The 27,030-nt window shown below is 53.7% G+C and overlaps 2 protein-coding genes and 1 pseudogene across 2 annotated transcripts; all 3 read left to right on the top strand.

Annotated features, from left to right (window-relative positions):
- Nucleotides 1–309: 309 nt before the first annotated feature.
- Nucleotides 310–844, top strand: LOC120683050 (defensin-like protein CAL1). Its single transcript, XM_039965062.1, has 2 exons — nucleotides 310–510; nucleotides 628–844. The coding sequence occupies exons 1-2, from the start codon at nucleotides 435–437 to the stop codon at nucleotides 807–809; spliced, it is 258 nt and encodes an 85-aa protein (XP_039820996.1). The 5' UTR covers nucleotides 310–434; the 3' UTR covers nucleotides 810–844.
- A 19,670-nt stretch (nucleotides 845–20,514) lies between these two features.
- Nucleotides 20,515–22,849, top strand: LOC120683684 (annotated as a pseudogene).
- A 688-nt stretch (nucleotides 22,850–23,537) lies between these two features.
- LOC120680618 lies at nucleotides 23,538–25,410 on the top strand. Its single transcript, XM_039962118.1, has 2 exons — nucleotides 23,538–24,096; nucleotides 25,046–25,410. Exons 1-2 carry the CDS (start codon nucleotides 23,580–23,582, stop codon nucleotides 25,159–25,161), a joined length of 633 nt encoding a protein of 210 aa, XP_039818052.1. The 5' UTR covers nucleotides 23,538–23,579; the 3' UTR covers nucleotides 25,162–25,410.
- The last annotated feature ends 1,620 nt before the right edge of the window (nucleotides 25,411–27,030 follow it).

The raw sequence follows: 27,030 nt of genomic DNA on the forward strand, positions 1-27,030 counted from the left end.
GCCGCACGCTGCCCGCTGTCCCGCAGCTGCGCTCTGCCCTGCTCCGCGCACCGCCCGCGCCGGCGCCGGAGAAGATGGCGCTCCGATCGCCGGAGAAGAGGTGCCTGTTCAACTTTCAATTTTAGTATTTTTCAACATTCCGTGACTCCAGTTTCAACATTCCGTATCTATAGTTTCAACAATTCGAAGTTAAATGTTGAACATGTTTATAAAAAATGTTGAGGTGATTTTGTTGAAATGTTGAACTTGTTTGCAGCAACTAATTGGGTTAAATGGGCTTTAAAGATGAAAGGCTTATCTACCTTCCACAAGATGTATAGGAGCCCCCGTTCGGCACCGCGCAAACTGCAAGCCACCAGACACCAGTCCACTTGTAACAACGCCGTTCCGAGCCCGTGACCCGGTCTGAGAGTAGTAGAGCAGCAGGCAGCGAAATGGTGGCGTCGATGGCCTCCCGCCGCGCGGCCGCGCCCGTGCTCTTCTTCTTCCTGCTGCTCCTCGTCGCCTCAGGTGCGCGCACGCATGATTTCTCCTCGCTCGTCTCGTCTTCCTCACGCGCCCGCGCCCATTGTTAGTTTGCTTTTTTTTTTTCTGATGGCACGAGACGGATGGACGCGTGGTGTGCAGAGATGGGGCCGGCGCGGGTGGCGGAGGCGCGGCACTGCGTGTCGCAGAGCCACAAGTTCGTGGGCGCCTGCATGAGGAAGAGCAACTGCCAGCACGTGTGCCAGACGGAGGGCTTCCCCTCCGGCGAGTGCAGGCACCACGGCGGCATCCTGCGCAAGTGCTTCTGCACCAAGTCCTGCTAGCCGGCGAGGCGAGGCGAGCAGGGTCCGATCCAGTAGCGTCCCAGAGTTATTAGCACGCACCCCGCGCCGCAGCCATGCATGCTGGTGCATTTGATTTGCTGTAGCGTCCACTCAGTCGTCGTAATCACCCTTGCGTCTTTAATTAGTTTCCCGTGCTCTTATCGTGTACCGACTTAGTGTTTCTCATTTGTAGTAAGTTATTCGAAAATGCTAAACCGAGAGTGCTTGGCTAGCAGCTTCAACTGCTGGAATAATAATAAAAAAAACTTTGGCTTTGTGGTGTCAAAGGAGCTGTATGATCATTACATGTTAATATCCTTGAATGCATCTTGGTTCTGTGGAGGAAGTATCTCGATCTACCCCGCTGATGGATTTGTTTACCATCAGTTTCCCGTAGATGTTGGCCGAGCATTCAACTTGTGGATGCTGAGGTCGGAATTATCCTTAATCTAAAATATCAGTTTCTGGTAGACGTAGAGTGGTGTACTATGTAATTTAGCACTTCTTTCATTCTTAACTACATGACGTTTATAACAAGCAAATTATTTCAATTTTATTTAAATAGTTTGTTTTAAATGTTATATAATTATGGAGGAGTTACCATAAAAGTTGATAAAAGAGAGATGTTCGACTGGCTCATCCTTTCAAAAGATATTTATTCACATGACTTGTGAACATCTGGCTTTCATTTAGGATAAGAAAGAAATAAGTTCTCTTAAGGAGGAAAAAAACAACATGATACCAGCAGTGCCTTACTCAGCACCTATGACTTACATGCATATACAACACACATAAAAAACAAACCTACCATGGGCCGATGGGCGGACCATAGTGGAGGCCGGAGGCGAAACTGGGCATCAGCCCCTTCTTCCTCCACGCGCTGCTTCACTGCAAGTCAACTTATTTTGTGCTTGTTTGCTGATGTTAACAAGCAGAAATTTACAGAAGTGAACTTATTTGGCCCCCGCTTGGTTTGGCTCCACGTTCACCTACTATATATGCTTCATCCCCATCCCCTTTCGTAATTGTTATCTACAGCAGTTTTATACTCTCTCCGTTTCAAATTATAAGTCATTCCAAGAATCTTGGAGAGTCAAACTATCTCAAAGTTTGACCAAAATTATAGAAAGAAACACAAAGATTTATGACATCAAATAGGTACACTATGAAAATATAGCTAACAAAGAATCTAATGATACTTAATTGGTTTCATAATAAATGTTATTATTTTGTAATATAAATTTGGTCAAATTTGAAAATTTTTGACTCTCCAAAATTCTTGGAATGACTTATAATTTGGAACGGAGGGCGTATTAGAATTTGTGTAGAAGAAACTTTCCAAAAAAATGTATTAGAAGGAATTTACAGGTTATTCTAAGATTCTTTTTCTAGGAAACTTGTTCTAAGATGTAGCTAATTTTCACGTCATGTTTAAAAATACTAAAAACAAATTATAAAATTTGTTTGAGTGAGTTGTTTAATTAACATGTTTGAACATATATAATAAAGCTTCCGCGTTGTCACAAATATAAGCGACAAAAGTTGTTTGAATGTATTCGATTGCTTACGTGTTGTTGTTCATCTTCTTATCTGACGTGTGTGACCTCGATCCGCATGGTCGTACATGGATCACTCCCTTCACATCCTCCATCTACGTCTCTATATCAGCTACCATCGCATAACAGTACAGTACTAATATATGATACGCTAAACCAGCTCTATCAGGAACATATATAACGTAACACTCACTACTAGAAAATCTCTCATTAGTACCGGTCAGGAACCCCCGGTTTGTACCGGTTTCCCGACCAGTACCGCTCCTCCGGTACTAAGTGCACGCGCAATCGTTGATGGTAACAAAAAGCAATGCTCGCAGGTCAAAATTCTCCTGTTTGTACTCGTCCCAAACAGTCTTAGGTACACGTCAATATCATTGCCCGGTTGTTTTGGGCCTTGGATAAGCACCGGCATCATCATGTACTTCCGCTTCATGCATAGCCAAGAAGGAAGATTGAACATACAGAGGGTCACATGCCATGTACTATGACTGCTGCCCCACTCGCCGAATGGATTCATTCCGTCCGTACTTAAACCGAACCTTATGTTCCTTGGGTCGTTATCAAAATCTGGGAAATCTCTATCCATGTTTCTCCACTGGGACCCATCCGCATGGTGTCTCAGCATCTGATCTTGCTTACGCTCTTCTTTGTGCCACCGCAGCAATTTAGCATTGGATTTATTTCTGAAAAAGCGCTTCAAACGTGGTATTACTGGGAAATACCACATCACCTTAGCAGAAACTTTTTTCTTGACGGGCTCCCCGTCGACCTCACCAGGATCATTTTGCCTGATCTTGTACTGTTTTGCATCACAGACAGGACAAGCATCCAGTTTCTCATATTCTTCGCCTCGATAGAGAATACAATCGTTAGGACATGCGTGAATTTTCTGTACCTCCAATCCAAGAGGGCAAACAACCTTCTTTAGCATCGTCCATGGGTTCATCTTCAAAGGCTCCCGCTTCATATAGATGAGCCCAGTCTGCAATATTATGATCATCATCTTCTTCACCATCTTGCATCACAACTCCAGGTTCACCGTGCTTGGTCCAAAGAGTATAGTTATCCATGAAACCCTTTTCATAAATGTGGGCGTGTAGAGTGCTCCTCTTAGAGTATTCCTTTTTCTTTTGGCAAACGCGGCACGGACAACACATAAATCCTTTCGATGACTTGTGAGCCTCCGCCGCATCGAGAAGAGACTTTAGACCATTAATCCACGCCATGGTGCACCGGTCGCCGTACATCCATTGTCGGTCCCTCGATCTACAATTTTGAATTAAGTAACAACATTATTTTACTTGTATTCATATCATTTAAATTGGCACATAACATAATGAAATACAAAAGCCATTTTTGCGAATTTAACATTGAAATACAAAATTAATAGAAGTCCAAATTAATAAATACATGTTGCAAAGGCTTTGTTTCAGGGTCACTTCCTCTAAAACCATCGAGGATTTCATTATTGGGACCAAGACCGTACTCCTTCATCGCGTCCTCATATATACCGCACCGCATCGTGGATATCGATTCTACCCCCAAATATCAGATTTTTCACCGAAGGATCAAGGTTAACGACATATTCATGATCCGAAACATACATTTTTTAAACGTCTCGATGGTTTTCATATGAGCCCCAATAAATACATCATTAGAGTGCCAAAATAATGCAACTTAATGCATAACAAATACCAAACGATGCATTCCACAACACATACATAGATTCCACAACACATACACATTTTATTCCACGACACATACATTCCACAACGATCACCCCCACCGGTGCCACTCCCTCCAGCTGCTGAAGCCATATTTTACTGGAAAACACTATTATTTTTTACAACATTATAAATTCTTACAATTACAATAAAATCTAAATAAATTAATTAAAATAAATCACATTAATTTGCAAATTGATTGAAAAAACTCTTACAATTACAATGTAAATATGTACATCATTATATCCTCATATTCGAATTGCACAGGCACTTACAATGAAGTCTGAAATGTAATGAAATTAGAGTTGCTATTGAGGTATTAATCATCATTGTGTGCCGTGCTATGTCACAGCTCTCTCTAAGCCCTTATTCTTCGTCGGTCTTGACCTCACCCTATCTACATAATGAAGGGTCTAGAAAGAGCTATGACAGAGCAGGCACAATGTGACTAATGCCCCAATAGCAACACTACTTCGTTTACATTTCACACTTGCTGGTAAGTGTCTTTGAACTACAATGCAAAATCACATTAATTCTCAATCAAAAAAAACCTGAATAAATTAATTGTGAGAAATCTCTAATTAATTGAAATAAATCTCTATAACTCCTAATTATTTTGACACCCTTCAGTTCCCGGAGAACACTCTTTTTAATATCCAGAAACCATCTAGAAGAAAAAAAACTTTATTTCATAAAATGTATATGTCGGTAACCTCGACCCTGCGGTGATGAACAATGCCTTTCGGGGGGACACGGTGCGGTACAAGGATGTCACCAATCGGCCAGTCGCAGCACCAACATTTCCGGTTAATATGAACACAGCACTTGGCACAGGCAGCGTGCTCGTTGATATGCTCTCAGTGCAACAACGGCCACGCTGATTGCGTCAAATGCTGTCTTCGTATCAATCGGAAGTGCTGGTGATGCGACTAGCCGATTCGCGACGTCTATATAGCGCATAGTGTTTCCCCGAAAGGTAGTGTCGTCACTATTGGATGGAGATTAACGACATATACTTGTTTCGAAATAAAGATTTTTTTAGCTTATAGATAGTGTCGGTACCCTGTAATAGGGATACCCACTCTTACTGCGGCAAGGCAGGACCCGCGTAGTTATCCGTAACTACGCGCAAAGGACGGAGTAGCCAGGTCCCACGGGTCAGGCTCTTTCCTCACCAGGCCAATGGCCCCGGACCCATTCCCCGCCTAGGGATGGGTCCGGAGACGCCACGTGTCCCTAAGGAAGGAAAGCTCCGAGCTGATAGGCGAGGCCTCGGACCCCCCATAGGGGTCCGGGACCTCCTGCGTCCATCCGGACCTCCCTTACCGTGTGGGGGTCCGGAGCCGCCATGTGTCCCGGAGGCACGGGCACGGACTCGTGCGTGAATCTTCCGCTGGAAGACTCGCCCACCCACCGCATTTAATGCGGATGGTTGAGGCGTGCTCTGTCGCCGCGGCACGCGGGACAGCCTTTGTCAGGCCTCACTGTGCACCGTGTATTACCAAGGTACACAGTGCAGCCGCCTGTGCCGCACCCGCGCGGAGCCCGTCTGCCGCATTAATTGGATAGACGGCATGGCACTTTTCCATCATGCCGCCTACGCCGCAAGCTATGCGGCCTGATCAGCTACGTGGCAAGCAACGCCGCTAGCTATGCCTGGCGCCGTTCCGACAAGACAGCGCCTGGACACGCTGAATGGGGAACTCCAGGAGCACAAAATGGAATCCAGGAGAGAGATCTCCTTCGCCTGCAACACAATAATTATGAGCAGTACGTTATCTTGTACTACATCGTTGGGCCCACCTGTCGGGGTCCCAACAGCCATGTACGCGTCCCCTTGAGATATAAAAGGGAGACGCTCGCTGTACACAACAGGCTCTCGGGAGACACACAGACAAGCTCTCGCGGACTCTCTCGAGGCAAGGCAATACAACACACAGTGGACGTAGGGTATTACGCTCCGGCGGCCCGAACCACTCTAATCTTGCTGTGTTCATCGTGTTCTTGAGCGAGGTCGAACTAGGACTAGCTAACCCCCGAGTACACACCCTCTGGGCTTAGGCGGGTGCTTTCCACCACCCGGCTGTGGGTTAGCACACCACGACATTTGGCGCGCCAGGTAGGGGGCTTTAGCTGGTCGCAGTTCATTTCTTCCTCATCTCCATGGTTCGTGTGGACGACGTGGAGATGACTGAGGGTGAGGCATCCTCCATGCCACACGCCTCTCGCGTTCCTGCTCCAGGGGCAACTATGCCCGTGGAGCAGCCACCGTCGGCGGCGGCGCGCGCTGCTCGCCGGCAAGGGTCAGTGCGGCCGTCATGGGCCCCCTCACAGGCTGCGAGCGGCGGAGCGCTGGCGGCGGCTAGGGAGTTGTTTCGCAACCCTCCAGCTGCTGCAGCCTCGCCAGATGCCCTGAGGCAGTGGCGGGACGACGTTGACCGTCTCCTCCATCTGGCTCAAGCCTCCCCCAGTTCTGCAAGGACTGGGCAACGACCTCCGCCCAGCAATGCGGTGGTACCTTACCACCAGCGCCAGGGTGGTGCGTCGGCATCCGTGCGCTCCCCCACCATGAGGGGCACACGAACAGAAGATCTGCGGGCGGAGCTCAACCGCCGGCACGCGGGAGAGGATGCCCGCATCTCCGTCGAGAGGGCGCGAGAGCGCCGTCTCAACATTGAGGGTCGCAACCTCAACGCCGACTTGGACGTGGCAGCACCCAAGACTCCAGTGAATGCCCGGATACAGGTGTGCGCCCCGGTGGCTGGGGTGGGCTGCGCTGTGCTGGCGGAGCACCTCCGCGCAGTGGCATGGCCGTCCAAGTTCCGCCCGCACCTGCCGGAGAAGTACGACGGTACCACTAACCCGTCGGAATTCCTACAGGTGTACGTTACCGCCATCACAGCAGCTGGTGGTAACGACGCCGTCATGGCAAGCTACTTTCATGTAGCCTTGTCTGGGCCAGCCCAGACTTGGCTCATGAACCTCACACCTGGGACGATCCAGTCCTCGGAGGAGCTCTGTGTGAGGTTCACAGCGAACTTCGCCAGCGCATACCAGCAGCATGGTGTGGAGGCACACCTCCACGCCGTGAGGCAGAAACCCGGAGAGACGCTTCGGGTATTCATCTCGCGCTTCACCAAGGTACGGGGTACCATTCCTCGTATCTCCGATGCATCTATTATCACTGCATTCCGCCAGGGGGTACGTGACGAGAAGATGCTCGAGAAGCTGGCGACGCAAGCCCTGTCTCTGGGGGTCCGGCCGCTTCTGGTGAAGGGGGACTCACATCTAATCGTCAAGCAGGTCCGAGGGGATTGCAGCTGCAACAATCCCCAGCTCGCAGCATACCTCATCCACGTGAGGAAGCTCGAGAAGGACTTCGACGCCTTGGAACTGCAACACGTTCCCCGCGAACTTAACTCAGCAGCGGATGATCTCTCCGCGAGAGCATCTACCTGGGCACCCGTGCCCGAGGGCGTCTTCGAAAGATGGTTGCTGAGACCTACCGCCCAGCCTGCCGAACTGGGTGAAGGGGATCAAGCTAGCACCTCGAAGCTAGCTGTCCCGGCAGCGTACCACCTCTGGTGCCCGCTTTGGATTGTGAGCTCTGTTGAGGATCATGGAGACCTCATAGAGCCACTCCCACCTGCTCAGGAAGCTCCCGATGCATGGATCTCCGAGATCTGGGACTACCTGAAAGACAATATCCTCCCTGATGACGATGTGTCCGCTGAGCGCATAGTACGATTGGCTAAATGCTACGCGGTGGTAGAAGGGGATCTCTACCGCCGTGACGCCAATGGGGTCCTCATGCAGTGCATTTCCCAAGGAGAGGGTCGCGAGTTGCTCGCGGAGATCCATGGAGGCGAGTGTGGGAATCATTCCTCATCTCGCACGCTTGTTGGCAAAGCCTTCCGGCATGGCTTCTACTGGCCAACAGCACTCCAGGATGCGGCAGAGCTGGTAAGTTCCTGCAAAGCATGCTAGTTCCATGCAAAGCAAATACACACACCGGCTCAAGCTCTACAGATGATTCCGCCCTCATGGCCATTCGCCGTGTGCGGCGTGGATATCCTGGGGCCATTCCCCCGGGCCGTCGGCGGGTACCGGTTCCTCTACGTCGCCATCGACAAGTTCACAAAGAGGCCGGAGGTTACCCCTGTGGTGAACATCACCAAAAAGTCAGCAGTCGCATTCCTCAAGTCCATTGTGTGCAGATTTGGCGTCCCAAACCGCATCATCGCGGACAACGGGATCCAATTCAAAAGCAGACTCTTCCAAGAGTACTGCGAGGACATCGGCATCCAGCTATGCTTTGCGTCCGTGGCACATCCCCGCAGCAATGGATAGGTTGACAGAGCGAATGCAGAGATCCTCAGAGGACTCAAGACCCGCACCTACAACTGCTTGAAAAAGCATGGTGCCAAATGGGTTGATGAGCTTCCGTGCGTGCTATGGGGCAACCGGACCACACCCAGCCGAGCCACCGGGGAGACACCATTCTTCCTGGTCTACGGGGCTGAAGCATGCCTTCCCCCAGAAATCCACCTGGGCTCACCTCGGGTCCAGGCTTTTGACGAATCCATGCAGGAGCAGCTGCGGCGTGACGACGTGGACTTCATTGACGAACGAAGGTGGCGAGCAGCAATCCGAAATGCACGCTACAACCAGGCGCTCAGGCGCTATCACCAACGGTTCGTGCACAGTAGGGAGGTCTGGGCTGGCGACCTCGTCCTCAGACGGATCCTGAACCGAGCAAGGCTCCACAAACTCTCCCCCAGCTGGGAGGGGCCCTTCAAGGTTACAGAGGTGTGCCGGCCCGGGTGCGTTCGCCTCGCCACAGAAGATGGAGTGCCGCTGCCCAACCCATGGAACATAGAACATCTGCGTAAGTTTTACACTTAGGCAGAGCGGCGAAATTAATTTTTCCTTTGTAATAAGATAAAATCAGCGTGCGGCCCGGAGCGGTTGGGGTCCGCCCCCGTAAACCCGACCTCTGGCATCCATCGCACCGTCGGCTAGCATTAACGCGCGGCCCAGAGCGGTAGAGGTCCGCTCTCGTAAACCCGGCCTCTGGCATCCACCCTGCAAGCCATCTATATCAGGTTGCAAAGGAAAGATTTGCCTAATTCTGTCTTTGTGTCAAAATTTAATTTCGCAGTTCAATTCTTGAGATTTTACTTTTCTAACCCCCGCGCGGACCTCTACTCTTGTTGCTACAACTAAGATCTGTATTGAGCTGCTGGACTGTCGTACAGGTCCGGACCCTCTTGCTGCTGGAGAGGGGTCCGGACCCCTAGGGACCTGCTCTGAAGAAGGGGTGCTCGTTTCCTGGGGTGGTCCGGAGCCCTGTGTAGCCGCTTAGCTGGTTCCGTACCCAAAGCCTACAAACTCCACCACCCTGTAACGAGTGCTCTAGTACCTGGAGCCGGGTATTTAGGGGCCCGTACCTCGTTCCAGCTCAAGAGTTGGCTTCCTAAGTCCTACACGGCATGTCCAGCTCTATTTCTCAAAGGATCGAGTATGACAAAGTGACCTCACCCACTGCTGGGAAGGGTCTGGGGCGTCGAAGCCGGGTCCGGAGAAATCGTGTTGTTTTCTGGAGTGGTCTGGAGCCCTGTGTAGCGCCTTAGCTCAGTTCCGTACCCTAAGCCTACACACTCCACCACTCTGTAATAAGCACTGAGCTACCTGGACCTGTGCATCTAGAGCCCCGGACCTGGTACTAGCCTGGGACCCGTCCAGAGTAAGTCCCGCGGGCCTGCTACTAAGCTGTAACTTTGAAGTGGTACATTGGTTAAGCCCTGACTGGTGGTAGCTAGCCTCAAATCATTGAGCCTACTTACCAGGGGGTCCTGGCATCCGCTTTAAAGGTTTCATGCAGATCGAAGTCCAGTCTTGATGGTAGACAGACTCAAAACAGCTGAGTCTATCTCCTAGGGGGCCGGGGCGTTTGCTTTGAGCCAGACACCAACGATCGATCCTGCATACATCAAACAGCTAAGTCGCAGTATCGTTACTACCATGCGAACAAGTTGATTCTTCTCTCTGTAGTTCTTTCTGCTACGCAGGGGAAGGAATAAGACGCTCGCTCGGCTTGCAAACTATGTGGCACCTATGCCCAAGGAGGTCCAGAGTATCTTCTATGGCTCAGGTGGCATACAGGTCCAAACAACTGAACCTATCCGCCAGGGGGCCAGGGTGCCGGGGTGCTGCGTACCGCAAACCAGCAACTGACAAACAGCTAAGTTGAAGTTTTCTTCTATTTCAAAATTTTCAACTAGTACAATGTTTGTTACATAAAGCAAAAAGAAAAAAGATACAATGCCCAGCTCAAGGGTCTGCAGGCTCCCGCTTGAAGTAGGCGGCGACGAAGTCGACGACCTCCCGCACGCTGTCCCGAGCAGCGGCCTCTATCTCCGCTACAGGGCCATCGACCACGGGCGTCAGCGAGATGGCCGGGTCGTGGCTCCGGAGGCAGGTCAGGATGTGCTCCGCCACCATCCGGATCAGCTCTCGGCCCTCAGATTCGAGCTGGCCGGCAAGGACCGGCTCAGATGCCGGAGCCTGTCCGAAGCGGAGCTCAGCACTGGAAGGGCATCAGCAATCGATGCTGGCGCCTCTGCCACATGGATTGGGCTCATTCCAAAGGGCACCAGTGCTAGGCTCGCTTCGGTCGCCCAGTTAGCGATCCGCTGGGCCCCCACGTGCTGGTCCTCCTGGTGCTTCCGGACTGCCTCCTGGACCGCCTCCTGCACTCGGGCGTCCAGAGCCGCTTTGGCTACGTCCATCTCGCGGGACCTCTCCTCGAGCTCAGCCTTCTTCTTCGCCACCGACTCCTTCTGCTTTTTGAGGGACTCGCGCTGAATCCCAAGCTGCTTCTCTATGCCGGTGGCGTGGGACTCCCGCTTGGAGAGGGACTTCCGGTCCTCCTCCAGCTCCGCCTCGGCAACAGCTAGCTTGCTGGCCATCTCCTCCAGCTGCTTTCGCCATCCGGCTAGGGTCCCAGAGAGCTCGTCCAGCTCTTGCTTGCGGATCTCAAGACCCTGGCTGTGGGTCTCAAGCTCGGACCGCTGGGCAGCGAGCCCGGTCTCCAGTTCGGACTGCTGGGCAGCGAAGCTGACCACCTCCAAGGCAAAAGTCTCCTCCCGCTGAGCCAGGGCCTTCTCCCGGCTCAATACTGCAAGCTCCCGGTTGAAAACCTTCAGAAGGTTGGCTCGATAGGCCTCTTGGTCGGCCTTGAGCTTTGACCGGGCTTCGGCAGCACGGGAGGCTTCAGCCTTCGTGTGCGCTTCCAGGCGGGTGTGCCAGTCCGAGAGGCGCTGGCGCTCGCTTTCCAGAGCAGCCCACTCCCGCCGGAAGGCTGCCTCGGCGGAGGAGGTTGCCTCCTCTATCTACCACCGGACCTGGATCAGCACCTGGGGAAGGGGAGTCGCTTCCTCCTCCGGGAGTTGGAGCTGCAGGAGCTGCCTGCCAAAGACCACCTCCAACTCCTCCTCTGCAACAAGACCGGAGCTGGAGGTGGGAGCTTCCGCTGCAGCACTTGTCTCCGGCGCCTCCTCCGCCGCCGCTGCGTCGGGTGCGGCTGCGCCCAGCACCGGCGCCTCCGTTGCCGCTGCGTCAAGTGCGGCAGCGCCCAGCACCGGCGCCTCCGCCGCCGTCGCATCGGGTGCGGCTGCGCCCAGCACCGTTGCCTCCACCGCCGCAGTGTCGGGTGCGGCGGCGCCCAGCACCGGCGCCTCCGCCTCGTCGGGTGCGGCTGCGCCCAGCACCGGCGCCTCCGCCGCCGCTGCGTCTGCCGCGCCCGCCACAGGCGCACCTACCACTATAGTGTTGGGGACCACCGGGCTGGCAGAAGTCGTTGCACCCGAGGATCCCGCACCCGCCGTCGCCGCCGCTGTCGCCGCCGAGGCCGCGGTCGCCTGGGCATCAGCCGACGAGCCGGCGATGGTGGAAGGGATGCTTGGGCGAGGAGCCCTAGCGAAACAAAGAAAATGAGCCTTTAGCATAAGCGGAGCACCGAGAATAAGGGGCGTGACCAGAATACCACTAACCCTGAAGCGCCGGGTATCCAGCGTCCTCGGAGGCCCGACGTCCGTTTTTGCTGCTGCTGCTCCCGCGGCTGCGGCGCAACCCGTGACTGTTCCTGCTGCTACTGCTGCTCCCGTGGCCGCGGCGCAGGCGCAACCCGGGGCTGCTCCTGTTGCTGCTGCTGCCGCTCCCATGGATGCTGCTGCTGTTGCTGCCGGCGGGAGGTATCTCTCGGCAGCGATGGCGGCGGCACGACAGCTCCGGAGGTCTCGCGAAGACCGGATGCCCGGGAACTACCCTGGCCCGCGTCCTCGGCGCACCTCTGACGCTTCGCGGCGAGCTCCGTGACTGGGGTCCCGTCGCCCCTGAGTAGCCTGCGCCGGCCCATCTCCCCCGATGACGCACTGGAGCTGCTCTGGGCCTGGCTGGGACCACTCGAGGCGGCGCTTCCAGCCACGGCCTGCTTGCCCTTGGCGGTAAGGCCGGACCCCGCGACGTCCGGCGCATCTTGATTCCCGGACGCACCAAGAATCCGGAGCCCACGGTTCGGGTCACCTCTGGTCTGGCGTGCGGCCAGCCCACCGTCGTCGAGAGTCGGCAGGGTGGCCAGCACCGCAGTCCTCAGGCATGAGTCCTCGCAGAGGGGGATGACACCCTGGGGAAGGATCAGCTGCTCCGGGATGAAGGCATCCCCCATCACTGCCCGCACCAGGACTTCCAAGGCTTCCTGGGTCAGATCGCTCCCCTCTCCGCGGTGGGTCCTGCTGCAGTCGTTGAGGCCGGTGAAGTTCCAAGCAGGACGCGGCCTCTGCTTCAGGGGGGCAATCCGGCGCTTCATGAAATCTCCGAGCACGTGCATCGAGGTGAGGCCGCTCTCTGCAAGCGACCTGATCTTGCCCAGCATGGAGTCAAAATCTGGCTGCAGGATTGGCTTGGCCCTCCAAGATGCACGGTCGATGGCGGGTCCCTCGGCCGGCAGGGCGAGGTGCTCGTTGGCTTCGGTGGTGGCGATCACCCAATCCCTGCGCCACTCCTCCCACTTCCCGCCAGTAAGGCCAGGAATGTAAGGCGTCGGCAGGTCACTCCTCATCTAGAAGTAGTAACCCCCCACTTCGTCCTTGCTCCTTCCGGACTTCACCAGGACGAAGAGATGGCGGAAAAGGATGACGCAAGGCTGCACCCCCACGAACATCTCGCACAGGTGCACGAAGATGGCCGTCAAGAGGATGGAGTGCGGCGTGAGGTGCTGAAACTAGAGGCCGAAGTCTTCCAGCAGCAGCAGCAAGAACGAAGAGATCGGCAACCCCACGCCACAGGAAATGTGCGAGGTAAAAAGCACAAATTCCCCGGCGCGGAGGTTGCCGAGGGGAACCGAGCCTGATCGGATCCCCCAGCCAGTCTCATGTGGGCTCCACCCTAGCAGGCGGCGCTCCGTGTTCAACTCTTCCTCGGTCTGGAACCGGCGGGGATGAACGAGGGAAGCCATCTCTCTGTGGAGAGGAAGAACAATTTGCGTGGAGAGCAAGGGGCAAGAAAAGCTCGTAGGCAAAGGGGCGCAAAGGTTGGAAGGAAGATGGCGAATGCGGGAAAGTAACCGCGGTATGCGGTTCGCCCCATTATAAAGCCTGACTCAACCGGCGTGCCCCGGAACCGTCACTGGAACCCAAGCGACGCCCGCACCTGGTGTTAACCGCCGGTCCATGACAAGGGGGCCCAGGCCCATCTGTCAGGGAGAGCGGGTAACCAACAAAGGTGTGAAAAGGCGGGATCTGAACCGTCGCTCACGCACGAAGCGAGGCGGAAGCTGTTCTGACGTGCGCGTATTAAGCGCTAGCGTGGCCGGGCTTTTTGGGAGCTGCGCCGGTGGTAAATGTACCGTTTACTCCGGCCGCAACAATGCCGAGCGTCGCGCGCGTGACTAGGTGAACCACTGTGTGTGGGGGCCATGAGTCAGTAAGCCGTTGCGATGTGATGAGGCAGCAAACAACCCGATGGATGGTCAAAGCCGGTCAAGACCCCTACAGTAAGAAGCTTCAAGCTATGCAGAGCCAAATCGCAATAGTGGCCCCACTTGCGGGTTCGTACCTCCCCCAAGGTGGGCCCGGGGGCCATTGTCGGTACCCTGTAACAGGGATACCCACTCTTACTGCGGCAAGGCAGGACCCGCGTAGTTATCCGTAACTGCGTGCAAAGGACGGAGTAGCCAGGTCCCACGGGTCAGGCTCTTTTCTCACCAGGCCAATGGCCCCGGACCTATTCCCCGCCTGGGGATGGGTCCGGAGATGCCACGTGTCCCTAAGGAAAGAAAGCTCCGAGCTGACAGCCGAGGCCTCGGACCCCCCATAGGGGTCCGGGACCTCCTGCGTCCATCCGGACCTCCCTTACCGTGTGGGGGTCCGGAGCCGCCATGTGTCCCGGAGGCACGGGCGCGGACTCGTGCGCGAATCTTCCGCTAGAAGACTCGCCCACCCACCGCATTTAATGCGGATGGTTGAGGCGTGCTCTGTCACCGCGGCACGCGGGACAGCCTTTGTCAGGCCTCACTGTGCACCACGTATTACCAAGGTATACAGTGCAGCCGCCTGTGCCGCACCCGCGCGGAGCCCGTCTGCCGCATTAATTGGATACGACGACACGACACTTTTCCATCATGCCGCCTACGCCGCAAGCTACGCGGCCTGATCAGCTACATGGCAGGCAACACCGCTAGCTATGCCTGGCGCCGTTCCGACAAGACAGCGCCTGGACATGCTGAATGGGGAACTCCAGGAGCACACAATGGAATCCAGGAGAGAGATCTCCTTCGCCTGCAACGCCATAATTATGAGCAGTATGTTATCTTGTACTACATCATTGGGCCCACCTGTCGGGGTCCCAACAGCCATGTACGCGTCCCCTTGAGATATAAAAGGGAGACGCTCGCTGTACACAACAGGCACTCGGGAGACACACAGACAAGCTCTCGCGGACTCTCTCGAGGCAAGGCAATACAACACACAGTGGACGTAGGGTTTTACGCTCCGGTGGCCCAAACCACTCCAATCCTGCTGTGTTCATCGTGTTCTTGAGCGAGGTCGAACAAGGACTAGCTAACCCCCGAGTACACACCCTCTGGGCTTAGGCGGGTGCTTTCCGCCACCCGGCTGTGGGTTAGCACACCACGACAGATAGTTTCAATGTGAGCCTGAATAAATACATCACTAGAGTGTCAAAATAATCAATTCATAATAAAAAAAATCTATTATAATTCTTTCATTAGTTCATTATAAAAAATTAACTATCCACATTATGGTTATATCTACTACAATCACATGTTTTGTCTACACTCATTCTAAAAATTTCTACTATCCACATGGTCATCTGAATCTAAAAATAAAAAATATGCTACGGTCATTTGTAATATATAGAAAATGATTGAAAAATATGTCTACAAATTTTTCATATTCAACCTAGCCAATAAACCTACTCCCACATTCAAGTCATCGGTTCTATATATCTCAAATCATTGCATAAATCAAAGAAATCATACTCATCCTCACTATTTCTAAAAGTCACAAATTTCTCTAACTATAGAGCATAAAACGAAGAATAAAGAATATCAATAAAGAGAGGATGAAGTTGCAAACCTTTGGCGTACTTGGATAACTAGAACACTCATTAAAACTAGAACAAATGGCGGCAACTCTCTAAGGGAAGAACAACCCCGAGCTCGAGCTTCTCTGGTGAAATGGCACTGGCTCGGGCTCGGGGAAGAAGAAGCGTGCCAATTTATAGTGGGAGCATTAGTACCGGCTGGTGGCTCCAGCAGGTACTAACGCGCCACATTTAGTACCAGCTGGAGCCACCAGCCGGTACTAAATTTCCTCGCGGCAGTTTAGTACCGGCTGGTGGTTCCAGCCGGTACTAAACTGTCACTAGCTGTCGGTGGCGGATGTCAGAGCCTGTCGGTGGCGGACTTTAGTACCGGCTAGAGCCACCAGCCGGTACTAATAGGCTCCCAGGGCCACTGTTCCTTTGGCCCGGTACTAAATTTGCACGTTAGTACCGGCCAAAGCCGTGACCGGTACTAACGGCCGTGGACGAATGTGCGTTTTTCCAGTAGTGACTCCCACCAACTTGGCTGGCCACGGGATTGTCCTCCGTCATCGCCATCCGAGACCTGCGGCAACCCGGCCGCTAGGTCGCCATTCACCCACAATCTGCCGCCATCACTGGTGATCAGGGGCGGAGCCTCATGAAGGCGAAACTAGGCTCTGGTCCCTCTTGTATGCAAACTTTGCATTAGTTAAACAGTGATTTTAACACTGTTCATTACTGTAATAGGTTAATTAACAAAGGGTGGGCCCCCTCATTCTTGGATCACGCTCCGCCACTGCTGGTGATCATCAGCACTAATGTGTTCCGCACTAAGCCAAATCCTGACTACAGGGCAGCCCCGCTGGTGACAAGCCGAATCCGTAACCTAACCGGCGGCGGCAACAGAGCCGCGCCAGCATCAGCATGCAAGAGGAGGATGAAGCGCTAGCTGGGCGCCCACCTGGCTGTGACAAATAAAGCAGGCGGTGTGGCACGTGATCGATCTCCTCCAGCAGCCCACGCGAGGCAGCATATTCCAACTGGTTCACGCCGCCATGGAATCCCGAGGTCCGACCCACGCTCTCCGTGCATGTTTTTCTTTTCTCCCCGATGACTGCAGCTCCGACATCTACGACTACAGAGCACCACGCCGTCCACGTCCCGTTTACCAGCGCCGAGATAAAGATCCATGGCTCGATCAGCAGCTAGCCAGCCAGTCAGCACGCACCGACTAGTTGTCGTACTGTACTGTGCACGGGCGCGCAGCTTGATTAAGCTAGCCGCTGCGGACCCTGCAGCGCTGTGCTACATCCCGAGCTGGCGTCGATCTCGCTCCACACACAACACCATGTCAGGTCGGCCGTCGGCGGCAGCAGCTCGATCCTGAAGAGCGCTGAAGCGATGCGCGGGGGGGGGGGTGCAAAAACAGGAACGCATCAGCCACTACTAGAAAAAGTGCCATAGGCACCGGTTGAGATTACCCTTTGGTACCGGTTTCTTGAACCGGTACCCCGAAAGTGGTACCAATGGCTCGAGCCTTTGGTACCGGGTAAAATAACCGGTACCTAAGGCCTCCAAAATGAGACAAAATATTCTTTCGCTGACTGGCTGGTAGCTGGTGGCTGGTGCTGATTTATTATGAGAGAATAATACTGCTGGCTGGTTGGCTAACAAGCCAAGCGAACACAACGAATGGTTTGTGCCAGAAGCCCAGAGCTGAGGTCAGCCAGGAGGAGCCACGGATGCTCCGTTGACCCTTCTTCGATCGGAGGTAAAAGAAGCTGCATGCCCGCATCCATGGCGGCTAATATTTGGCGCAGTGGATCGCGTCTCACGCCGTTTGCTGGTGCTCCGTTCTGCGCGGCCAGGCCACAGCGAACACATGTCCGCAAGCGAAGCAAACATCTCTGGAAGGCCAGCAGCACGCGCGCGTTCTCTCCACGAACACAACATGGCGACGTCGTGTCCGCAGAATTCCAACCGTTTCTGGGCACGCGTGCAAGAGTTCTCGTCTCGCCATCCGTTACCGAGCACGCAGCTTCCTCACGGGAATAGGCAGATGTTTTTGCCTGGGCCCTGGGGATCGGGGCTGGCAGATGGCAGCCATGCTCATGCACATTCCTGAGCATTGGTCCCTCGCAGACAAAGCAGCGAACACCTGAAGCGCAGCCACCGTCAACATGCCAACTGGCTCACGAGGTAGCAGACAAGCGGAAACGATAGCATCGGGGTCGGTCGTGTGTACCTTGCAGAGTAGCCCGTGCGGACGCGCTGGCCATGGAGGCAAGAGCGTGGCGAAGACGAAGGCGAACGTGGCCCCAGCGTATGCAACGCAGCTCGTCGAAGCTGAACGGAGACGACGCCTCTGTATCCCGGCCCGTGGCTAGATGCGCGCACGAACTAATCCTCCACGTCGAGGCCGACCCTCCAGAAGAGCCGGGTCAGCCGTCAGCGGTGTCGACGATGCCAGGACGTTTCGCGCCCGGCGAGCAGGAAGCTCGTGGTGAGTACGCCCCCCGGCAACCCCGGAGGCTCTTGTCACTTGCGGTCGGTGCGAAGCGCGACAGTACATCAGGACATGGGAAGTCGTCCCAGACTGGCAGGCCGGCGCGGCGGCGAGCCACGGCGTGCAGCGAAAGTGGCGTCGCGGGCTCGCGGCCATGACCAGGGGTGGACGGTAACCGAAACAGCGACCGGGGGTGGACGGTAGTTGAGATACCGTCCACCTCTGGTCCCTGCCAGCCGTTGGATCGTGCACGTTCGCTCCAGATCGGCGAGATATGCGTACGCAGGGATTTGGGTCGTCGTCCTCAGTCGTCTGGCAGCGCAACGGAGCTGGATGGCGCAGGCCGGGCGGCGCGGCGGCGTTGCTCGGTGGCGAGTGTCCACCGGTCGACGGCGTGTGCCCACCAGTCGACGGCGCGAGAGACCTCTCCCGATTACCTCTGGGCAAAGTGTCCGTGGGCCCGGGCAGGGGATGACCGGCCGGCCGGCTTGGGCACTCGGCAGACCCCAGATGCGCGCGGTCGCCGGCTCGAACCACATCGCCGCCTCGCTGCCGCCCAGCTGCCTCCTGCTCCAATTTTGCAATGCAGGGCCCTAATCGCCGATGGATACAGAGCGTGACAGGCTTGAGTGTTTCACTGCTTTGCATGTCCGTTCTAGTTCAGAGTTCAAATTGGCTATGCATTCCAGCCAATACACTCCATTTTCATTAGAAATTTATTGGTGAATTCAGAGTTTAGGGATTTTATTATCCCTATAGAGCACATTGGAGAGTAGCTTCTGCCGAAAAGGAGAGACAGGATATGAATACGTAACTCGTGCTTGAACTTCTTGTAGAAGCCTTGCATACAGAAGAGGATGTCGTCGGTGGGGGACGCGGTGCCGCTGGCACGGAAGTCCGACGATCGACCGCGGACATGGCATCCATCTTGGATCTTTCTTTTGTGCTCACCGTTCCACCACCTGCCGGTGGTCAGCACTCCGGCTGCCTGCACTGCAAGAACTAATCCTCCACGTCGAGGACGGTGGAGACCCGCCAGAAGAACCGGTCAGCGTCGACGACGTCGTGTCGAGCCGTCGAGTACGAAGCTCGCGGTGACCACGCCCCCAGGAGGCTCTCGTCGCTCGCGGTCGTGGCGAAGAGCGAACAGGACACAGGAATCCGTCCCAGATTGGCTAACCAGCGCAGCAGCGCTCCGGCAAGCCACGGCATGCAGCGGAGCGCGGCGTCGCGGCCACGACCAGGGGTGGAAGGTAAACGAAACGGCATCCGGGGGTGGACGGTATTTGAAATACCGTCCACCATTGGGTCCGAGTCAGCCGTTGGATTGAGCGTGTGCGGTCCAGATAGGGGGCAAGGTTCGCACGCCCATGGAATCGGTCGTCGTCCTCGGTCATTCGGCAGGCGCTGGAGCTGGGAGGTGCCACGCGGGTAGGGCCGAACGGCGCAGCGGCGGTGCTCAGGCTCGATGGCAAATGTCCGCCAATCGACGACGACCTCGATGGCGGCGCAGCGGTGGTACTCGGGCTTGAGCCTGTCGTCTGACGGAACGGGTTGAGGTCATGCCGCCGCAGCCGATGGCGAAGAAACGGCGTCGGTCTTCCCAAGCAACGATCTCGACGCAACGCCGCTGCACCGAGACGGCGCGAGCGGCGGCGTCTTGAGGTCGGCTGCCCCGCGCCTCCGAGGTCTGGGCGGCGTTTTCTGGCTGCCCACTGAAGCTCCGCCATGCCCATGCGGCTCTTCCTTCTCGCACGCTTGTGTCCGGACGATTGGTGGAGGCAGCAGCGCGGTGGACGTGCATCCGGGGGCGGCCGGACCTCCGCCGCGACGGCGCGAGCGGCCGCGTCCACATCTAGGCGGACCACGGGACGGCGTCCGAATTCCTGGTGAAGCAGCGTGTACGGACTCACGGTCCGGTCCATTTTATGAAGCTTGTAGCCACACACTCCAACGTGCACGCCGCAGACTTGGTCACCACGCCGCGCCGGCGCGCCGCGCTCCAAATGCCGACCAGGGGTGGACGGTTTTTGAGATACCGTCCACCCCTGGGTCTCCGACAGCCGTTCCTCGATCGGAGAAGGTGAGAAGCTGCGTGCGGAGCGCGTCTCGCGCCGTTTGCTGGTGCTCCGTTCCGCGCGGAGCAAACATCTCGGTCTCGGAAGACCAGCAGCATGCGCGCGTCCTCTCCACGAAGCCACGAACACAACATGGCGGCGTCGTGTCGTGCCCGCAGAATTCCGAGCGTTCCCGAGCGCGCGCACAAGAGTCTCGCCATCCATCGCCGAGCACGCAGCTTCGTCGCTGGACTAGGCGGTCCGGGCTCTGCGTCAGTGGCGCGCGATGGACGCCTTCTTCAGCGGCCTCGACTCCCGGCTGCGGGTGTCGGTGAAGGCGGTGGACTCCATCATGGTGGGGCTAGTGAACGCCGCCATGGAGGACGCCTACAGGAAGAGCCTCTGGAAGGACGGTGACCTGGACCGCCTCTTCCACAAGCTCCGCTTCGCCGAGCTCGCCATCATGCAGCTCGAGTGGTGCCTCCGCTTCGTGCGCGGCGAGATGGAGGACGACGACGGCCAGGAGCAGCTGCTCGACGACCTCCTCGAGACGCGGGACCAGATCCAGGCGCGCCTCGACGAGGCCGAGCTCGCCGTCGCCGAGGCGGACCGAGACTACATGCGCCGGAAGCGCGCGGAACTCGCCCCGGCGCGCGGCCGCGAGACGCCGCCTGCGGCCGGGCGCCAGGGCGCTGAGGAGGAGTGCGGCCGTGCGTTCGGCGAGCTTAGGGTGTCGGTGATCCGGAAGATGTCGAGGATGAGGGCCAGGCTGGAGGACGCGAGCTCCACGCTGGCGGCGCTCATGGAGAAGGTGAGCGGCGAGGCGTCGCCCATGGCGAGGCTGCAGGAGGCCGGCCACGAGGGCGAAGGGGTCAAGGGGCTCTCGGGATTCTACGGCATGGCGCAGCTGCTCATGGAGTTTCAGGAAATGGTCCTGGACGCCGGCGTCGTCAGAGACAGCGTCGCGTCTTCGTTCGACGCCATGGAGAGGTCGGTCTCCGCGCTGGGGGCGGCCATGGATGAGCAGCAGTGGCTTATGGATGCAGAGAGGGAGATGTACAGCGCCGTTGTGGAGGGTTTTGTCAGGGAGATCAACGTGGGATCCGATCGCACGTCTTCTCCAGGTGAAGCATCTCGTCCACCTACGTTGCATCATGACAGTGACGCTACTGAGAATAGCCTGGAAGAATTCCAATCTTCAGAGGATGAAACTAGGCAGCTGCAGTCAGGAGGGCATATGGTAGCAGAAAGTCAGATAGCAGACAGTGCTATCAATTAGGAGAGCATTGTATCCACCGTGAGGAAGCTGAAAGGCTAACAGGAGTAAAGATTGATTCAGATGTCAGATCTGATCTACAATGTGTGTTATATACAGCAGTATTCAGAGACTTGGTGAGGAAATTGGCTTTTCAGGCATATGATTTACAGAAACTAAAAGAAGAGAAGGATGAAATGGACATCGCAAGTAAACTGCAGTGCGAGATATATGGCTCTATATTCAAAGACTCGCTGAAGAAACTGGATGTTCTTGCTGATGTGCAGAAGGTAACTGAAGTAAGAGACGAGGTGGACATGAGAAGTGAACTGCAGAATGAAATATATAGCATACTAGTCACAGACTTGCTGAAGGAACTGGCTGTTGATTCTGCTGATCATTTTATCAAGACCTTAATCAAAGATGAAGTGCATGCGGTTTTTCTTGCCAAGACTTTAAATGCTTGGAAGAGCGCAACTGAAATGGTTCATAGTGAGAGACACATCACAGAAGAGATGATGCAAAACAATGTAACCACTGAAGATGAAGGCCCAGATTCCGATCAACATGGAGTACCTGTGAAGCAAGAGATTTTAAGTTTCGGTGCAAACCACGACAGGCGAAATTCAAAAGGGGGTGATCAGCAGGCTGAAATGTCAACAGTCAGAGATGATGTCTCTTATTCAGTTAAGAACAATGTTAAGGACGGATTGGAATACCAAAGGAAGGCACAAAGAGGGGAGATAGATATAGGTTTCAGCATGACCCCTGAAAGCACAATCAAGGAAATGCTCATTCGATCAACAAAATTTCAGGCAATGTCCATGGATTTTGAAGCTGTTACCTGTGGAAAATTAGAAACAGCTGTTCTAAGGTTTGTGAGTCTCCATTCCCTTATTTTCATGGCATGGGGCAATCGGAGAATGATATCTGATCCTTGTCCAGATTGAGAGACTTGGATAAATAATTGGCGAATCTGGTTGAACAAGTGAGTTCTCTTAAAAAAAGTGAACTCATTTACCGGACGGCTTTCACCAGGAGATGTTGCGACCTCCAAACAGCAGAAGCAGAGGTTAGAAATTATAAGAAAACATCTTGCTGCCGATTGCTCCATGGCCAAAGACACTTAAATTTGCCTGCCACGAACCTTAGGTGGATCTTCTTGGCGATGAGGTGGATCTACTTCTGGGACTTCTCAGCAAGACATACAAAGTTCTGGATCACTACTCGCCAGTTCTTCAACACTATCATTGGGTAATTTTCTAGTTTCACCAAGTTGAATACCATGTCCATGTAAATTTAACAGGTGCAGTGTTATGTCATCGTGAAACAAATTTTTGTTGAAGCTAATGTAGTTACTGAATCTGCCATTTTTCTTACGTTCCCTGCCTGGCAGCTTGATAGCTAAGTTTTAGGGGGTGTTTGGATTCAAATACTAATACTCTAAATGCTAAACTTTAGCACTAGCCCATCTAAACAAGAGTGCCAATAGGCTGAGCTAAACATTTGCCAAGACTTAAATATTTTAGAAGAGATACTTAAATATTTTAGAAGAGATACGAGTGCTAATAGGTGCTAAAGTTTAGCACTTAATTTAACACATCCAGATAGGCCATAAATACATTTCCATTGATGTATAAATATTTTTTCTCGTTTCATTCATTTTTGTTCGCCAGAAGTGAGGCTGAATTGTCCATTGGTTTGGTGTTTCAGATCAGGGAGACGCTGAGCATGCTTGGGAAGGAGCTTGCCCTAAGGCATCAGATTCGTTAATATAAATAAACAAATAAATAGCATTCGGTGCATGTTGCCACTTATTTTCCACGTCTAAAACTGAACAGAGTCAATATTTTTCCCTTTATAAATATGAAAGAAAAATGTTTAGAAGTAGTACAGTACAAGAGGTATCATTTCGCAAAAAAAAAATTAAAGAAAGGGAAGAGAGGGTATAAAAAACTAAATTATGCCATTTTCAAGGTAGCATTTGCAAACTTCCAGCTTGGATACACGTACTGATACTTCTGGAACCTTCCAGCCGTTACAGCTGCCGGCACCGCAGAAAATGGCGCAGATTCTTACCGCCCCTCGTCTCCGCCGCCATCGTAGCTTCTCAGTTCCGTCTCCAAGGGTCGCCATGGAGCTTGATCTCCCGCCACAACAGGTCGCCCAGCTCACAGACCTCGCCGCCGCCATCCACCACGCAGCGGCTGCCGCTACCGCGCTCTACACGCCCTCTCCGTCCTCCCACGCCGCCGCCATCGGCTCCTTCCTCTCCAGACTCGACGCGGCCGCCGCGTTGTCCTGCGACGATCAGCCCATGGCGGAGGGCGGCCAGGAGCCGGAGGAAGATGGGGAGGGGGAGCACATGGTCGGGGAAGTGGAGGAGGGGCTCCGGGACTGCGTCCTGCAGGGGAGCAAGAGGCGGAAGCGGCCCGTGCCGCCGTCGTGGCCCCTAGGACGCCGCAAGAGCGGCGGTTGCGAGGCGGCAGAGGCTGCCGCCGCGCCGGTGCTGGACGTCGAGGGGCGGCGGCGCGCGGCCATGAATCTACTGCTACAGTTCCATGCTTGGTGCGTAGGAGGTGAGTTACTTTCGTGTTTCGTCGCAGTACTTTATTGTCTGAATTAAAGATTTGATGGTAAAATTGTGAGTGAGAATTGCCATTCTGGGTATTTTTATCCAGAAATCATCAATGTTAAGTTGGTTTCAAATACGATGATGAGATTGAAATGCACTATAACAAGAAATCAACCAAATGTATTCAGAATTTCAGATTTGGCCAACGGCTAATTCTAGATACAGCTCTAGGTAGGTTGTGGAAAGAAAATGATGGTTGATTAAAAAGCGTGTTTTGTGATGCTACTAAAAATATAGAAGCACTAATAGAAACTGAACTGTGAAATCTAAGAACTGCTACTCTGCTAGGCTGCTTGCATTTCTGCCTTCTTGAGGAGGATAATTAGTATGTCAACAAACTTTAGACAACTTTGTCCAAAGTTTTCGTACAGCAAAGAACTAAAATCAGAAGTTCATGTGCAGTTGTTTTGAAAGTGGCTGGGGTTTGTCTGGAATAACGAGACACAGAGTTAGTGGCCTCAGTAGGTATTTTATTTGGTGCTCCTTGGCAGGCCAGTAATCTAGAGTGTTGACAGGGAAATTCTTGAAGATCATAGTAAACATTGGGAGTACAAGCACACAAGTATTGGGCTGTGTTTTAACTAATACTCATTCGACTTGATACTAAGCATTCTTGATTTTAAATTTCACTATCCATGTGTATCGACATTCCATACACTAGATATAATTCTTTTGAATGCTAAGCACTGAATAAACCTAATTTCCCCTTCGGGAGCTCATCTGTTGAAGTGTTACTAATTTTTTGGCCGAGGCTCTATGCTCATCTGCTGCTACTGGAATCTGGGAAGTGATCCTTGCGCTAGTAATATTTTCCTGTTGTTTTTTCATCTGGATATCATTTATTGCTTCGCCGAGGATCGCTTCTCCTGCTAATTCACTCTAGTGATTTTCAGGAATGGGTTTACAAGGGCCTGCCAATCATTGCTTGCTGCCAGGAACAAAGGTTTTCGACAATGTTTGTGGCTCATTCCGTTCTTCACAGAGATGCAGCCAATCAGACAGACAGTAGGCAACATTATCCCACAGTGCGGACGGTTGGGGATTGGGCTGAAGAAAGTGAGATGCAATTTCAGCTGAATCGTTTTCATAGTGAGACTAGATTTTTAGTAAGATTTGACCAATAAAGGGCCTGATCATCTTTCCTCATTGCTCTCAGTTCCGCTGTACCTGTACTGTTTATTCAGTAGTAGTACTTCTGAATGGAGTGACAGCTGCTGGCTCAACTTGATATGTCATTGCAATTGGTTTTGCACAATGATCCTGTTGTCCACTACAGAATTGATTGCTGAGAAGTTTTGTTCGTCGTCATGTTTTTCTGAAGTCGGGTGAAAAAAAGGTGCTGATTCGCATAGCGATCGGTGTCAAGACTAAGAAAAAACAACCCCGACGGTCCATCCATTGGTCTGTCAGCGTCCGTTTTCACCGGCGAGCTTAGCAAAGTCCAAGTTCTCTCACCTGCCCGTAGTCCCCGGCCGGCCGCGAGAGCGGTCCCGGTGCGAAATGTTGGGATCTTTGCTTTGTAGATGCCCAAACAGGGAGCATGAACAGTAGGAAAGGTGGCAATGAAAGTAAATGTCGTGCTCTCCAATAATAGTCAGAAAATTCAACCCTCTACACTGTGGAGAGAGGGGGCTATTTATACCCCTAGCCCTCGGCCTGGTTTTTCTAAATTGCCCCCTCCCAACTCATTTACAGCTCACTCTCGGCCGGCTCCGGGGTAAAATTACAAGGTGAGAGGTTTACAAATCCGACCTTCTCACGCATTTGAAGGGTGTACAACTCCGACCTTCTTACATACTCATGTTTTACTCACGTGTCTTCAGTCACCGAAGGTCACCATAACCTTCGGGTGCCTCCGGGAGTTTGGGTCATGAAGGTTCCATCAACGATCAGCCGGACGCCACCGTTCCCGGTCGCAGGCTCTTCTCCCGAAGGTCTTGATCTTCGAGTCTACGTTTCCGAGTAGCTGTTCGTCACCTTCGGCGTGGTGGAGGCGAAATCCTTCGGACCGAAGGTCTTGGAGTTTGCGCTTGCGCTTTAGGGCAGCTATCCGTTACCTTCGACCTTCGGAAGGTGACATCCTTCGGACCGAAGGTCATGGTCTTCGAGCTTGCACTTCTCAGCGTTCATCCGATACTCTCGGGTGCGCTTAGCTCCATTTCGTTGTGGCCCTGCAAACAGGTTAGGGAGCATTTCCGAGGGTGAGGGCTTGACCCGAAGGTCCAATCCCCAACAGTAGCCCCTCGAGGGCGAGGTCCGAAGCCGATGGTCCGAACCCTTGTTAATGAAGAAGATTGCGCATAACCTTCGGGAATCTCCCGAGGAAAAACGTCTCCCGAACCGTCGGCTGCAACGGTCGGTTTTTGTTGTGTACGTGTCGTTGCCTTATTGCGCCGCTTGGGCTGACGTCTCCTCGGTTTTACCGCTGGAACTGTTCCTTTTCACCGCCTATATAAGCGGAGGAGGGGGGGGGGTAAAATCTGTGCCCTTTCGAGCTTTGCTATCCTTTGTCGCTTTTTGCTATAAAGCGTTTTGTCCGAAGGTTCTTGTGCGCGGTGACGTTGCTTGTGTTTCCTCGGTGTAAGTAACTTTGCGGCTCATGGCTCGCACTAAACAGACAGCAAGGCTGATCGAAGGTTCGTTTGAGTATTTGTATGTAATTTGACTTTGCTTTTTTGTTTACTTTTGTAGTTATGGCATTTATTAAGAGGGCGGTTCTCCGTACAGACTCTGGTGCAGCTTCCGAAGGAGAGGGTGGTTCGCAGCCTTCTCAGCAGATCTGATGGCTCCGGAGAAATGTAAGACTCTGCTTTTCGAGCCATCTGTCGTATCTCAAAGCATGATAGACTTCTACGTTACGAAGGGTTACTTCGCCGAG

Source organism: Panicum virgatum, chromosome 7N (assembly GCF_016808335.1).
Source record: "Panicum virgatum strain AP13 chromosome 7N, P.virgatum_v5, whole genome shotgun sequence".
Lineage (NCBI taxonomy): Eukaryota > Viridiplantae > Streptophyta > Magnoliopsida > Poales > Poaceae > Panicum > Panicum virgatum.